Consider the following 15017-nt stretch of genomic DNA (forward strand, 5'->3'; position numbering starts at 1 on the left):
TTATCCTCATTTCCCAAGTAAAGAACAGGAGACAGAGAGAAGTTAAGTTCCTTGGCAGGGTCACAGGCTGTAAATCTGACAAGAGGACAGACAAGCTCAGGTATTTCTGGCCCCTGATTTAGCATTCAATGCACTTTGATATGCAGTTGGCTTACTATAAGGCTGGCACTCTATATGTGGGGAAAAAAGAAAGCAGAAGATCCAAGAAGGTTTCCTGTGGGAGACTGTTCCTCATTTAGGATGCTAAAGTTTCTGGTCTGTGGAGATGAAGAAGGGAATTCATTCCAAGAATGACTGAGCCTGTGAAAAGGCAGGGGACCGAGAGCTGGGATTCTGAGATTGGGAATAGCAAGGGGGCCAGTTTGGGCATGGAGTTTTGAACCTGCTACATGAAGGGAATATATGAAAAATGATTAGAAGGTTCAGATGGAGTGAGCTTATGAACAAATTTAACTGAGAAGCTCAGGGGTTTGCATTTTATCCTAGACACAATAAGGAGGAAAAATCTACCCATAAGGTAAAAACTGCTTCCCATCGCCACTTGCTACGCAATTAATTAATCCATTCATGCATTCAGCCAGTGTTTCTCCAGTACTTCTAGCCAAGGTTGTGTGTTAAATACTATGGGGATTACAAAGAAAAAGAGATGGTTCCTATCTTTTTGAAACTTGCAGTCACTTCCTCTTATTGTTGATATTAAAACCCTTATTTTTCAAAGCAAAAGATATTTAAAGAATTTGACTTTTGCTCAACACCTCTTTGTGGGGTCTATATAATCATCAGACTGAAGTGAGTAATATTGCACTGGGTTTTTCGTGGAATTGAGACATCTTAAAGGAATGAATTTGTCATACCTAAGTAACACTTTGTTAAACAGAAGAACGAATAACAGCCACCCTTTAAAATATTATTTCAGATGGATCTTAACAGGATTTCAGATGATGAGACCTGTTGCTTTCTAAAACTTTTGAAACGCCATAAAAACTCAGATTTGCAAGATACATCTCTGGAGGATCAGGATGCAACATTAATGTCAGATTCCTGTCGAAGAATCAAACTGGGCTTTCAAGAAGCTTTGCAGAAGGTGAGTGCACCTTCCCTTTTCTATTGCTGAAGACTCTCTTGGAAGGTTTGCTTACTTCGTTTTATTTTTTAGATTAGAATGAAATGACCTTTGAGGACTGTTCTCTTTTCCCTTTAAGTTTAATTTGTTTTTTACATTAAAATACCCAGTTAACTCTCTCCCTTCCTTTCCTCCCCTCATCCGAGAAGGTATCATTTAACAACTATATATATATATATATATATACACACACACACACACACACACACACACACACACACACACACACACACAAAACTATGTCTTACTTATTTCTAGTTTATTAATTCCTCCTCTGGAGGTGGATTTTTACTAGTCATTTTTCAAACATTATTTCTGTTGTATATAATGATATCTTGGTTCTGCTCATTTCACTTTTCATTATTTCATGTAGGTCTTTCCATGTTTTTTCCAAAATTAGCCTGTTCCTCATCTCAGTCCTCAGAATTCAACCTATTCAAATACAGTAGATGTTGATGATCATTTTTCTTTCCTTTAAGGAAAAAACAAAACACTTGTGAAAGATCCAAGGAATATTTTTGTATAGGAGCCAACCTAGAAATGTATTGATAAATCCCTCCACAGAACCTCAGAGTGGGAAGGGTCTTTGGAGGCTGTCTGTTCAAATCTCTGACTAGAGAAGAATCCCCTCTATGAGAGATCTAACAAAGGGTCATTACGTGGTCTTCCAGTGAAGGAGAAACCACTCCTTCCGGAGAGAGCTCATCAAAGTTCATGATAGCTTTTTTCTTAGGAAGTTTCTCTTGACATCAAACCTAAATTTGCTGCTCTGTAACTTCCACTCCTAGTTCTTAGTTCTGCTTTCTGGGGCCAAGCAGAACAAGTTTAATTCCCCATTTCCTAGGATGATTCATCAAATACTTGACAGCCCTGCCAGATTCATTGTGAACGGATCCTTCCCTCTCTCTTCTCCCCCTCCCCTCCTTTCTACTTTTCTTTTTGTTTTTAAGAGGAAGGATTTGAATTTACACTTGGAGGAAATACATATTAGTTTGTGGTGAGTCGATGGGTCAGTTTGCTGGCTTGAAATCACTGACCCAGAAAGCACTGTCCCAGTTAATGATTTCATTTCCTATATATAGGTATATGTTTTTTCATTCTAGATTTCTCCCCCTTTTCCCTTGAAGATAATCATAGGTTACACTTAAATGGCACTTTACAATTTACAAAATGCTTTATAGAAGTCCTCTGAGCTAGATACTTTAGAAAAGGAAACTGTAAATAAGCAAGGTGGGGAGAAGTGATGTGCCAAAGATTATATGGCTAGGGAGTGTAGAAGTCAGAATTTGAACCTAGGACTTCATATTTCATCTTCAATAAGAAAACTATATTTAGTGCTTGGGCTGTCATTACATGGTAAACAAATGAGATAGAAAAATGATAGAAGGTGGAGAGGCGAGAGAAGAAAGAAAAGTAAAGAGAAAATTGGTTTCCTTTTAAGAAAAGAAGAAAATGGGGAGGAGGGTAAGGATTAGAAGGGAGGATGAAAAGGCAAAGATTAATGACATCACTTCTATAGAATAAGAGGAACTGAGAATCATGGAATCAATCATAGATAAGCAGCTCAGCTTTGAAAATTACATATTGAATTTATTCTTTTTAATTTATATTGAAATATTTGTCTTTAAAAAGAAAAGTTAAATTATATTTTAAAAAGACAAGCAGCTGCACAGAATTGATATTTCTAGTTTTATTTACAATTCTTTTTCTGTTCTATTATGTATATAGAAATATCCTTCTTATTTAGTGTTTCATTTCAGAATAAAAATAAATTTTTTTTTAAAAAGGAGAGATATAATATTCTAACTTGAGAGCCTTAAGACAGTCCTTAGGGAATGTTGCTTAGTAGTAGAGCACTGGACTTGGAGTCAGGAAGATCTGTGTTCAAATCTTGAGTGTATTACCAATTAGCTGTGTGACTCTGGGCATGTGACTTAACTTCTGCCTCAGTTTTCTCATCCGTAAAGTAGAGATAATAACAGTGTGATTATGAGGATTTGAAAAGTTTATGTGTACTTTGCTTTGCAAACCTTAAAGTTCCTTAAAGGGAATAGAGTTTAAGCTCATATAAAACTAATGATTGATCTTATACTTTCAGAAACACAATTAAGGAATTCCCTCACAAGTGGGTCTTTGCTTCCCTTGTCATTGTTTGGATGGTCAATTGAAGAAAAATTTTTTAATGTACTTGAATGAATAGAAGACTGATAGCTATAAAACCCAGGCTCAGTTTTGCAAACTCCATCCCCTCCTCTTGCATCATGAAAACATCAACAAGTCCTCCAAACTTTTTTTTTTCTTTTTACAATTTCATCAGCTCTTTTTGTTGGGTGAACATGTTGAAAGGCTGGGGAAGAGAAGATTCCAATTTGAGTAGTTTTTGTAATTCCAAAAAGTTTGGGTTTTTTTGTTCTAGAATTTCTAAGTAGAAAAAACATTAAGTGGAAGCCAAATTTTCTATGCATATGAGTATTATGTAGGCATTTTGTTTATAGAATTCTGTGCTAATATGAGATATGTTTTTCTGCTTGAAAAATAGATGAGACTCAAGCATATCAGTAAATTGATTAACTGTCATTTTAGCAAAAATTGTAACACTACATGTATGGCGGGGAGGGGGGGACTTCTTTTTCAAATTACAGAAGTCAGTAGTTATCTCTGTCATCCACCAAAAAAACTCATTATTTTTTGGAAAAAAAGGATCATAAATATATCAACGTGTGCTGTTAAGTTGTCTAAATATGGCTTCAGTGTCTTTCTATGTCTCCTTTTTGCTATTCTTTCTCACTGGGATCCCTTTCTATGTTCTTCCCTTGTCACTTAATTGTTTAGAGATCCTATTATTTGGCCCTACTTAGACTACTGTAAGCCTTTTCCAATCCAATCCCCAGGATCAAATCATATCTGTTCTCTATCCCGTATCTCCTCATCCTTGATTAAAGTGCTGAAGGAGTGTCCTTAAGAGGAACTTGAGTCCTTAAAATGTTGATTTACAAGAAAGGAGAAGGTAATTATGACTTGATACTATATAGCATTTTCATTTAAACAGAGACCATTGGGAGACCCAATCTAATCCCTTCATTTCAAAGGAATGACTTTAATGCTAAGAATTTGAGGTACTCCAGGTCAGTGAGGAGAAATTTGGAATAGACCCATTGAAATTGTACTACCTGGATTCCGTTAGCCTTACTGGTGGTAATAAAAGCAAAAAGTCTGACATGTAGCAAGTATTCTTTGTAAGATAAGTAGAAGACATTTCTCAACTTTGCTAATTATATGTGTATTTGATATTATATGATTTTGTATTATTATTAGTTAGTTTATCCTAACTAATAAATAACAAGGGTAAATTCTTTTGTGGGACCAAAGAACAAAATATTGTGTGTGTGAATGTGTGAGTGTGTGTGTGTGTGTGTGTGTGTGTGTGTGCAGTTTTGAAATTTCTGCACCCAAATAGAAGGACAACGGGAAGAAACCATCTTCTTTTCTCAGTCAAGAAGCATACTTGGAGGAAGCCAACAAGTTAACCCATAAGCATTTATTGCTTGTGGCTCTAAGGAGTTAGTGATGCCAGCAAAGTTACAATTATTATACCTCATTTATTTGGGGTAGGAGAGAGCCATTAAGCTACATAAAATTTTGCACACATATTACAAAAAAAAAAAAGATTTTTCACTGATGAAATCTAGGCTAAGTTCAGAATATATTTATAAGATTATATTATTAGCTGCCATTTATAAAGCACTTTAACAAAACTATTTACTTTATTTTTAAAAATTTTTTAAAACCCTTACCTTCCGTCCTGGAGTCAATACTGTGTATTGGCTCCAAGGCAGAAGAGTGGTAAGGGCTAGGCATTGGGGGTCAAGTGACTTGCCCAGGGTCACACAGCTGGGAAGTGTCTGAGGCCAGATTTGAACCTAGGACCTCCCATCTCTAGGCCTGGCTCTCGATCCACTGAGCTAACCAGCTGCCCCCAAAACTATTTATTTTAATCCATACAATTACCTTCTGAGTGGGGCAGATAGGTGGTATGTGGATAGAGTGCTGAACCTGGAGTTAGGAAGATTCATATTCCTGAGTTTGATTCCTGGCCTCAGATACTTACTAGCTATAAGTCACTTAACTCTGTTTGCCTCAGTTTCCTCATATGTAGAATGAGCTGGAAAAGGAAGTGGCAGACTACTTCAGTATTTTCACCAAGAAAACCCCAAATGGGGTCATGAATAGTCAAGACACAAATGCAAACCAGCTGAACACACACCCTATGAGTAAGATAGTTTAAGTATTTTTCTTCATATTTTAGAAAGGAAGAAAAGGAATGGAAAGAAGGAAGGAAGGGAGAACAGGATCTAAGAAATTGAATTACTTGCCCATGATCATACACCAATAAATGGCAGGGCTATGATTTGAACCCAGGTCTTTACATTTGACATCTGGTGGTTTGTTTTAGTTTACCTCTCAGTCCGTGTCTTGATTTCAGTTCTAAGTGTGCATGTAAAGGTCATCCTTGAGCAACATTCATTTGGGAGTCTGAGCACAGAATTGTTGCCTCAGTCATTATGAAGGGATCAAACTGTTCACTGGCGACAGATGCTGGACACGATTTTACATCAGATGTGCTTGTGAAAGAGTGTTTACATAGCACATCTCTGGTCAGACAAGCAGTGCTGTTTTTTCTTTTTTCATTTGTGGTTGGGTTTTCTCCGGGTTTTTTCCCCCCTTTCGCCCAGAATATGAAAAGCCACTTAGTGATTCTAACCTTGCCAACTGCAATTTATAAAATCTATTAGAACAGTCTATGACAATTTTAAAAAAAGCCTAGGACATATCTGGCATCCAATGTATAAAATGTTTTCATTCTTTTTTCTCTTTCCAGCATTTGGCAGTATTCCCAGATCTTGCTGACTTAGGGAATGAAGTGGCGAGTTTGGGTATGAGTTCAGGCATCCCTTACATAGCAATAAGGACAGTTGACCATCAGACCCACCCCTCCTTCATCATTACCCCTTATCCTTATAAGAAGCCATCTATTTATTTGTTGAACAAATATGAAAAACCCACGGCTGGTGACAAGGTCAGGGTTATGGATACACTATCTAGAGGACTACTGACACTTGGGTTTAGAGGGTCAGGCAGTAAGTTATTGTTCCTACATTGAGTAACACCATTGGGAAACAAACAAGATAGCTCAAGAATAATTTTAAAAGATGGTCTGTGTAGGGGACCAGGATCTCAAAGATGCCTGGCATTTTGTAATGGAAAGTACTTTGGGATTCTTGATTAGCATGGGTGGCAGAATCCAAAAGTACTTTCCAATACAAAATATCTTGACTATTGGACCTTGAGCCTTGAGTTCAGATCCAGCCTCAGCTATTCGTTACTGGATAATATTAGGTACCAGTCACTTAACCTGTATCTGCCTTCACTTTATAATCAGTAAAACAGGAATATCAAGAGCATCTACCTTCCAGGGTCTTTATCAAGATCACATGAGGCATACATAAAATTCTATAAAAACATTAAAGTGCTATATAAATTCTAGCTATCATCATTATTGGAATATGAGACTTGTTGGCCAGACTTCTTTCCACTTATACAACTGGAGCCAAAGTAATTGATGTGTACACCAAAAAACCGTATGAGCCCATGTGACACCGATATGTGTGATGAAGAGTCAGACACAACTGCTAAACACCTGAACATACACCCTATGATATTTTTATTCATATTTGAGAAAGGAGGAAAAAGAAAGGAAAGAAGGAAGGAAGGAAGAGAGAACAGGAGCTAAGAAATTAGATGACTTGTGTTATTACTATTAAGAGAAGTGGGCGCCAATAGTATTCAGCCCATGTAGTTTTCAAGTTTTTTTTAACTTTTCTTTGACCTTGACCTTGACAACTCCAATTTAAGCCCGATAGAACCACAGTAATCTACATGGCTGAATTATAGTCATGCTATAATGAATGATTGTGGAATCCACTATGGTAGGTAGGAGTTATACAAGCCTTCAAATAATGAAGCCTCACTCCCAGTGGTGCCATTGGACCAAGTTGTATTGTCTCAACCGGGTCCTTCAGCATCTTTGGATAGGTGGATTGGGCCAACTGTAAGACATCTTGAGACTCCTGCTCAGGTCTGTCTAGACCTTTATCAGAGACAATATGCTTCTAAAAATAATTACAGGAGAACTTGGAGGATGTTCAGAGGACCAAAGCTATTATACATTTAACCCTCCTTTGGATTTTTTTCTTTATTTCACTTTTAGAAGAAATAAGCAAACAGGACTAAAACAGATTTAAAGAAAACAAAGACACAAAACTAACCACTATGAAAATTTCAAAGAATATTGGCTTTGGAGTCAAAGGACCTGGGTTCAAAAAATGTCCCTTACTCATGTGACCTTAGCCAAATCACAGCCTCTCTATACCTCGTTTTCTTCATCTTTAAAATGAGATTTGGACCATTCAGCTTTATCTCTCAAAATTTCCAAAATTCTGTGCAATGATGACTCATGAATATAGAATCATGAATTTGGGAATTAGCTAGTTTTTCTGTCATCTGAGAAATATTCAATTATTTTCATCTTTACTCTATTTTCTGAGGCAGGAACATGGACCAATATATTTTTTAATTTTTTCTTCAAGATGTATTGAAACCAAAGGATTTCTGCTAAATCTTGAGTTATGATTTATGCCTATTCAGTCTTTTTTTTATCATACAAAGATTAAAGAAATTCTGGATATCAAAGAGCAGAAAAAACTTAGGATAAATAATAATGTTTAACCTGAGAGATTCTCAAAGGTTTCTTTTTAGGCTTATACATTTAGAATCTCTTTGTATTCTTTGAGACAACTAGGGTGCACAGTGGATAGAGAGAGAGTGAGTTCTTGAATCAGAAAAACATGAGTTCTAATCTGGTCTCAGACATGCTTTAATTAATTCTGTTTGCCTCAGTTTCCTCATCTATAAAATAAACTGGAGGAGGAAATGTTAAATCAATCCAGTATCATTGCCAAGAGATTCCCAAATGGGGTTGCAAAGTTATAAACTCAACAACAACAAAATGTATTCTTTGATAGTTACCTACATATTTTGCCTTCAGAAATTCAAATTTTACTGAATTCCAGAGCTTTAAAATAAAAAGAAAATGAGGAATTAATCAAATAAAACTTTTTTTTGATGTTCTTCATTTGCATTGATTACAGCATCCCAATCTAAACTCTTCTAAGAAATCTTTTCCTGTTTAAACAAGCTTCAGAAGTGAATAAGAAATTAATTAAATTTTGGAAGGCATAAAATGCTTTATAGAACTGAAATGCTTCTGTGATTCTAATGAATGGAGCTTTTAGATATAAGCCATCCCTTATTTGCCAATTGGTTAATGCACACACACATGAATAAGGAAAATAAAACACCCATTTTTTTCTTTGTTCTCTTAGCATACATAAAGCATATACCCCAAGGAAGTTTCTTGCAAACCCACAAAGAAACTTGAGTTTCTGGGGCCCTGGTGTTCCCAAATCAAGATGTTAGTCATGTAGTGGTTTTCTAATGGGATTTCTTCGTCCTTTGCCATAACACTTTTGGGAACTGAAATTCAACACCAATCATATTTAGCTTTTATGAAAGCTGTCTTTATGGGAAAGTTGAAGTAAGACCCACATTTTTTCCCCTACGACACAGCTACCACCTTATTGATTTTTGCCTAGTAGTGTAGCTGTGTTGCCTTGCATCTCGGTAGAAGGTTAAAAGAGAAGACAGGAGCATGTACAAAAGGGATGTGTTTCAGGAATTCTGTATGTGTGTGTGTGTGTGTGTGTGTGTGTGTGTGTGTGTGTGTGTGTGTGATATAGTCANTGTGTGTGTGTGTGTGTGTGTGTGTGTGTGTGTGTGTGTGTGTGTGTGTAGGATATAGTCATCCTGATGCAAATGGCAATAATCCAGGGGAAGGGAAAGACATTAAGGATCGAAGAAAAATGAGGCACACAGAAATGAGAAATTCTGGAAAGCAGTCCGGGGTGTGCTGGTAAATGTTTTAACAATCCTCTCTCCAAATGCAAAACATGCTTTCAAAATTAGTTTGCATTATTAACATCTCTATCACTTTCTCTAGCCTACAAGTGAAAAAAAAAAGCAAGTCCTCATTTGAATTAATGGCCAGTTTCTGGGATTTAAATGTTCATAATGAAGATTTAACAACCTGCTCTTCTGAGAAAACTGGCTCTGACACCCCTTCTAAATGCAGCCTAAGATCTCTTAGGTTAAGCATTGGGGCATAAGCATGATGTTCAGTGATGGGATGGCTTATCCTAATTGTAATTCTTCTTGGAGAGGAGTATAGCCATGAGGGGTATAGCTTATGTAACTTGGAAACCAAATGTATAATCTAATGGAAAGGGTGTCATTGTTCTAGGGAATCCATCAAGCTCCACAGTCAACTTAGCCTGTGAATTGGTGGCAAACCTTTTCAAACCATCACTAAGCATTTATTTAGCACCTGTGGTGAGTTACCCTGTTGTCTTTATTCAGTCTGAGTTAAGATGTGGGATTCTTGAGTTCTCAGTGAGGAAGAACAGAGGCAGCAGAGAGGAAGTAAATCAAGGAAGTTTTATTGAGGAGAAATAGTTCCACTAAGAAGGGATGAGCTCATGGGGGGTAGGGTTGGGGAAGGTAGATGAGATTAGGCATGGGTCTTTATAGGGTTCTCGACTGTGTCCAGCAGAGCCCTCCAGACTGGAGGGAGGGAGTCTGCATGTGGGTACCAAGCACCATCATCCAGAAGAGGCTTTGGGCCATGACAATTGGTCTTACCCAGACAAGGGAACTTGGGGGTTCTAGACTTCCCCGAAGACTTCTTCTTTTAACAGGGTGGTGTTAAGAGGGAGATTAAGGTATGGAGGTGGGAATGACCTCATCTCAGGTAGGTAGAGTTTTGACTACAGAATGGACTAGAGCTAATTCTATTTACACAATGGGAAGGCACACTGATCATGAGCATTTATACAGCATGTCCCATCATTACACAAGATATTAGTATACTTTTAAATTATTGAAATTTAATATTAAAACTTAAAAGTGTACCAATATTTTTGGGACACCTTCCCTGGCACTTCTATTCTCACAGCAACCTTGGGTAGATACTATTATTAGCATCCTTATTTTACAGATGGGGAAACTGAGGCCAGGAGAAGCTAAGTGACCTGCTCAGGGTTACCCAGCTGGGTAAATATGGGAGGTCAGATTTGGACTCAAGGACCAATACCCTATCCCTTTGTACCACGTAGTTGCCCTTTTACTTTACTGAAGTATTTAACATGCCCTTTGACTGGTTCTTAAATTTGGCTTCCTTTGTCCTGGGCACAGGACCCTCCAGGCTAGAGACCGATGCTTGATAAAGAACTGAATCATTTCAGGAGGCCATAATAGAAAATGGATAATTTAAGATTTTGATCTGTGTTCTTAGTGTTTTTGTAGTAAAGAAGTCTTTAGGTGTTTTAGTGATCAGATGTGGCCACCTTAGAAATGCTATTAAAAGCTCATTGAGGGCTGTGAACCTGCTCTGGGGTCTGGTGCTCTTTGTTTCTCAGAGGGGACAACTTCTCTCTTTTTGTTTTGGATCAAGAATACACCAGGTGCACTAGGATTGGTTGCATATCTTTGTTAGCCTAAATTTTAGATGCAAAGAAACACTCTTGAATACAGTGAGGCCACATTATTTGCACATTTAATTTATGTGAATTCAAATATATGTGCACAGCAATAAAGAGAAGCGATACAGAGATAGAGAAGAGAGAAATAATGATTCTATCTAGCATTTGCATAGCATCTTAAAGTTTGCCAAGTACTTTACATATATTATTTCGCTTGATCTCACAATATCCCTTCAAGGTAGGTACTATTATTTCCATTTTACATATAAGAAAATTTGTGATAAAGTTTTAGTGACTTGCCTAAGGTCTTCCAGCTAATAAGAGTCTGAATTGATGGCTCCTGATGCCATAGACTAGGGATTTGAGCTCAGATTTTCATGTCTCCTAGGCAAATGGTACACCCAATTTAGGGCAGAAATTCCACCTGCCATTCTACTCAGTAAATGTTATGTTGTTGCTGTTGAGCCATTTCAATGATGTCTGATTCTTCCTACCACTATTTGTAGTTTTCTTGTCAAAGATACCAGAATGACTTGCCATTTCCTTCTCGAGCTCATTTTATGGGTGAAGAAACTGTGGCAAATAAGGTTAAATGACTTGCCTGGAGTCACACATCTAGGAAGTGTTTGAGGCCAGATTTGAACTCATGGAGATGAATCTTCTTGACTCCAAGTCTGGTACTCTATCTGCTGTGCCACCTAACTACTCGATTTAGTAAATATATACCATAGGAATAAAGGGGCATGAAAATGAAGACCTGGAAGTCCTTCCTAATCTGCTATATGTCAATTCTCAACTTTACGGGACTCTTGCAAAAAATGGGAACTGTGGAAGGTGCCTTATCCTTACATCTTGACCCCATCTTTAGTCAATTTGACCTTACCCTTTCAGCTTAGAAATCCTTATCCTGGAGTTTCAAATCCTGATTATTGATTTCCTTTATGTATACTCTTCCAATATGCCAGTGGTCATTCAATACGTCCTTCAGAAAAAAAGTAATTTGTGGGATTTCAAAAAAAATTTATGTATAGATTTTCGAACCTAGTTCCCATGCAAGATGTCTTTCTTCCATGGTAAAAAAGCAACACAGGGCTTGGAGACAGAAGACATCAGTTTTTGTACTGCTTGTCCTCTTTGCAACTATTGCCTTCTCTGTGCCTCAGTTTCCTTATTGTGAGATAGGATTAGTGATACTAGTGGGTCAGAGGTAATGTATGCAAAGTGCCTCATAAAAGGTAAAACTCCATGGATATGTGAAAGCATTATAAATGTTAATTGTATCTGGAACTTGGGAAATTTGGATAATTCTTCTGGTTTTTATTAGAACTAGTTCTAGTTCTGTGACTTCAGTGAAGACACTGGACTTCTCCTTGGTTTGCCCATTTATGAAATGAAGAAATTACATTAGATAATCTCTAGTCACTTCCAGCTTTAAACTCCTCTGGTTCTATGATGTTAGAATTGCTTCTTATAATGTGCTTTGAATTCTCTGAAGTTATTACCCCTCCATCTCTTTCTGGCTTCAGATAGTCCATTGCCCCTTTTATTTGTTTAGTCATTCTGATGGTATCTGACTCTTCTTGACACCATTTAGAATTTCCTTGGCAAAGATACTGGAGTGGTTTGCCATTTTCTTTTCCAGCTCATTTGACAGATGAAGAAACTGGACCAAATATGGTTAAATGACTTGCCTGGAGTCAGAGGGCTAGTAAGTGTCTGAGGCCAGATTTGAACTCACAAAGACGAGTCTTCCTGACTTCAGGCTTAGTGCTTTGTCTACTGTGCTACCTAGCTGTCCATTATCAGTTCAGGGTGCATGTATATCTTTTTCTTTCTTGGAGCAAGATTCCAAGAAGCCAGAAATTTCTCTAGTAGAGTCACTCCCCATTCAGCTAGCCATTTTGTCAAATGGCTTTTAGGGTCCAGATATGGGAAATATCTTAGTCTCAGTTGCTAAGCTACAGTTATTCTGCCTAGACTCGAGACTAGTCTTTTAAAAGAACATAGTAGTTTAAGACATTTTTAAAAATTGGCCTCTTTATGAAGACTAATATTGCTGTCATAAGACTACTTTATGAAAACTCAAGGGGACCTTTAACTGTAGCAGAAGCTTCCTCATTTAAACGATGAAGGTTAAACAATAAAAACTAATTTTCTATTCCCAGCTTGCCCATAGCACTGCCAAGAAGGGCATCATTTTACTTTATGAAAACAAGGCCACTGCATTCTTCAGCCCTTATATATGTACCAAACATTTATTTTTAAAGATGCACTTTTAAGTCAGCAACTTTCTAGCTGAGAAATGGTACCTTTGGTGATCACTTTCCAAAATGGTAACCCATAGTCTGGAATAATTCCTTACTAAGCGTGATAACGCATGAACTGTTTTCTTAGTACCTTTTGGCCAAAGGCTACACAGAGTCAAGAGTCCTTCATGGAAGACTTTTTGTGTGACTGGCTGAATAGTCATCTTAAAGCCATAACAAGTCTTGGACATATGGGGCAAAAGCAAGCAGAAAATCATCCTGGGCCAGAGAGTTAGCTTCTCAACATAACCAGGAGGAGAGGGCTAGAGGCATGTTTGAGAAAGATATCGATGTTGGGATCCAAAGAGAAAAATAGGAAAGCACTAAGTCAAGCAAGAATATAAGAAACCCAGACTTAAATAATCTTGAGCTCATGCAAAAAAAAAAAAAAAGTGGGTTCAAATTTGACTCACTCAGTGTTATGACTGTGCCAACTCCTAGTGTTTGAATACAACCTCACCTCGCTTGATCTAAATAAGCTTCAGTACTGTACAGTTCCCGACTATTGCTATATTTTCCCCACAGGGCAAACAGCTATATTTGTGTAGTGTTGGAGGATATGTAGATGTCAGATTCATTTTAGTAGGGGAAAAACTATTTTGAGAAGAACTTGGCCTTGTGTTGAGATAATTCGTTAATACTTTGTATTAAAATGTAGAACTCTGAGAAACAAATTTAATACTGGAGTAATAGCATATAATTTTTTTTATTCAGGAATGACTCACCTCAGAGAAAGGGGTAGGTTTATCCTTATGTTACCCAGAATCCCTTCCATAAATGTATTTTTCTTGCAAATATATTAAGAATATTTAGAACTCCACATTTTTTATCCAGGATTTTAGTATTCATAAGTTTTACCTTGAAATAGAGATGTATATTTGTCAAATATAGAATTAACATATACATCTATTACTTCAGGAAAGTTTTAGCACTGAGAAAAATACAGAAATATTTTTCTTTCACACTGGAAAATTGTCCTTGCTAGTTAACAGCTTCGAAGAAGACCTTACATCAATATTTCAAATGTGTGAGTATGGACACTCACTACTAATGCAGGTTGCAACCTGTTATGAGATGCATTTGGGCAGGAGTCAGTAATCTTGTATAACTATAGTGAAAATTAAGTACATTCAGGGAAGCAGTGGGAGATGTCAGTGAATGCTCATTTTAGTAGGAAATCTCTTTTTACTTTATTCAATAAGAGAGTGGGGGGATCCAAAGAATTTTTTAAATAAGAACTATGCTTTAAGAATATTGGAAATTATTGTGCAGTTTTGCTTCGAGGGAAGAAGTCTGAAGATGTGGAGATCAATAGAGAAAACTGTCTTTGGACCTGGTAAGAGGCAGTGAGGTCCAGATTAGGTTGGTGTTACAGGGAATGTAAAAGAGATGATGGATGGGAGAGACATTAAATAGGAAGAATTGACAAGGATCGATAACTGATTGGATGTGAGGAAGGGAGAGGAGTTTAGGATGGCTTGAATATTTTGAGTATAAGTGGTTTAGGAAAATTATGGTGTCATAGAGCACTCAGAAGGGAAAGCTAGTGGGCAGGAGAGGGAGTAGCTAAGGAAGGAAGAATATGAATTCATTTTTTAAAAAAGCACTTAAAGTGCTAAGAAGAAATCAAGTGAAAGTTAAATAATACTTTACTTTGGGTTTTTGTGAAGATCAAATAAGATAACAAATGTAAAATATTTTACAAACCTTAAAACACTACATATGTATTTATATGTCTATGTATATATTGTCATTTTAATTATTTTATTTATATTGATATTATATTAATTATATTATTTTATATTCTATTTCTATATATTTCTTATATTCTTTTATATATTATTACATAATATATAATATACTTATATATTATATTAATTTTATTATTTGTTAAGGAATTTTGCTCATGACAGAAATTAGGACTGAAAATACGGA

General features: G+C 36.7%; 1 protein-coding gene across 1 annotated transcript in view; it reads left to right on the forward strand.

Annotated features, from left to right (window-relative positions):
- Positions 1-15017, forward strand: part of TNFSF11 (TNF superfamily member 11) — a 50574-nt gene that overhangs the window by 16333 nt on the left and 19224 nt on the right. The window contains exon 2 of the mRNA XM_044667391.1: positions 917-1084. Coding sequence (XP_044523326.1) covers positions 917-1084 — 168 coding nt within the window. The remainder of the gene's footprint in view (positions 1-916; positions 1085-15017) is intronic.

This window comes from Gracilinanus agilis, chromosome 3, assembly GCF_016433145.1.
Source record: "Gracilinanus agilis isolate LMUSP501 chromosome 3, AgileGrace, whole genome shotgun sequence".
In the NCBI taxonomy this organism is placed as follows: domain Eukaryota; kingdom Metazoa; phylum Chordata; class Mammalia; order Didelphimorphia; family Didelphidae; genus Gracilinanus; species Gracilinanus agilis.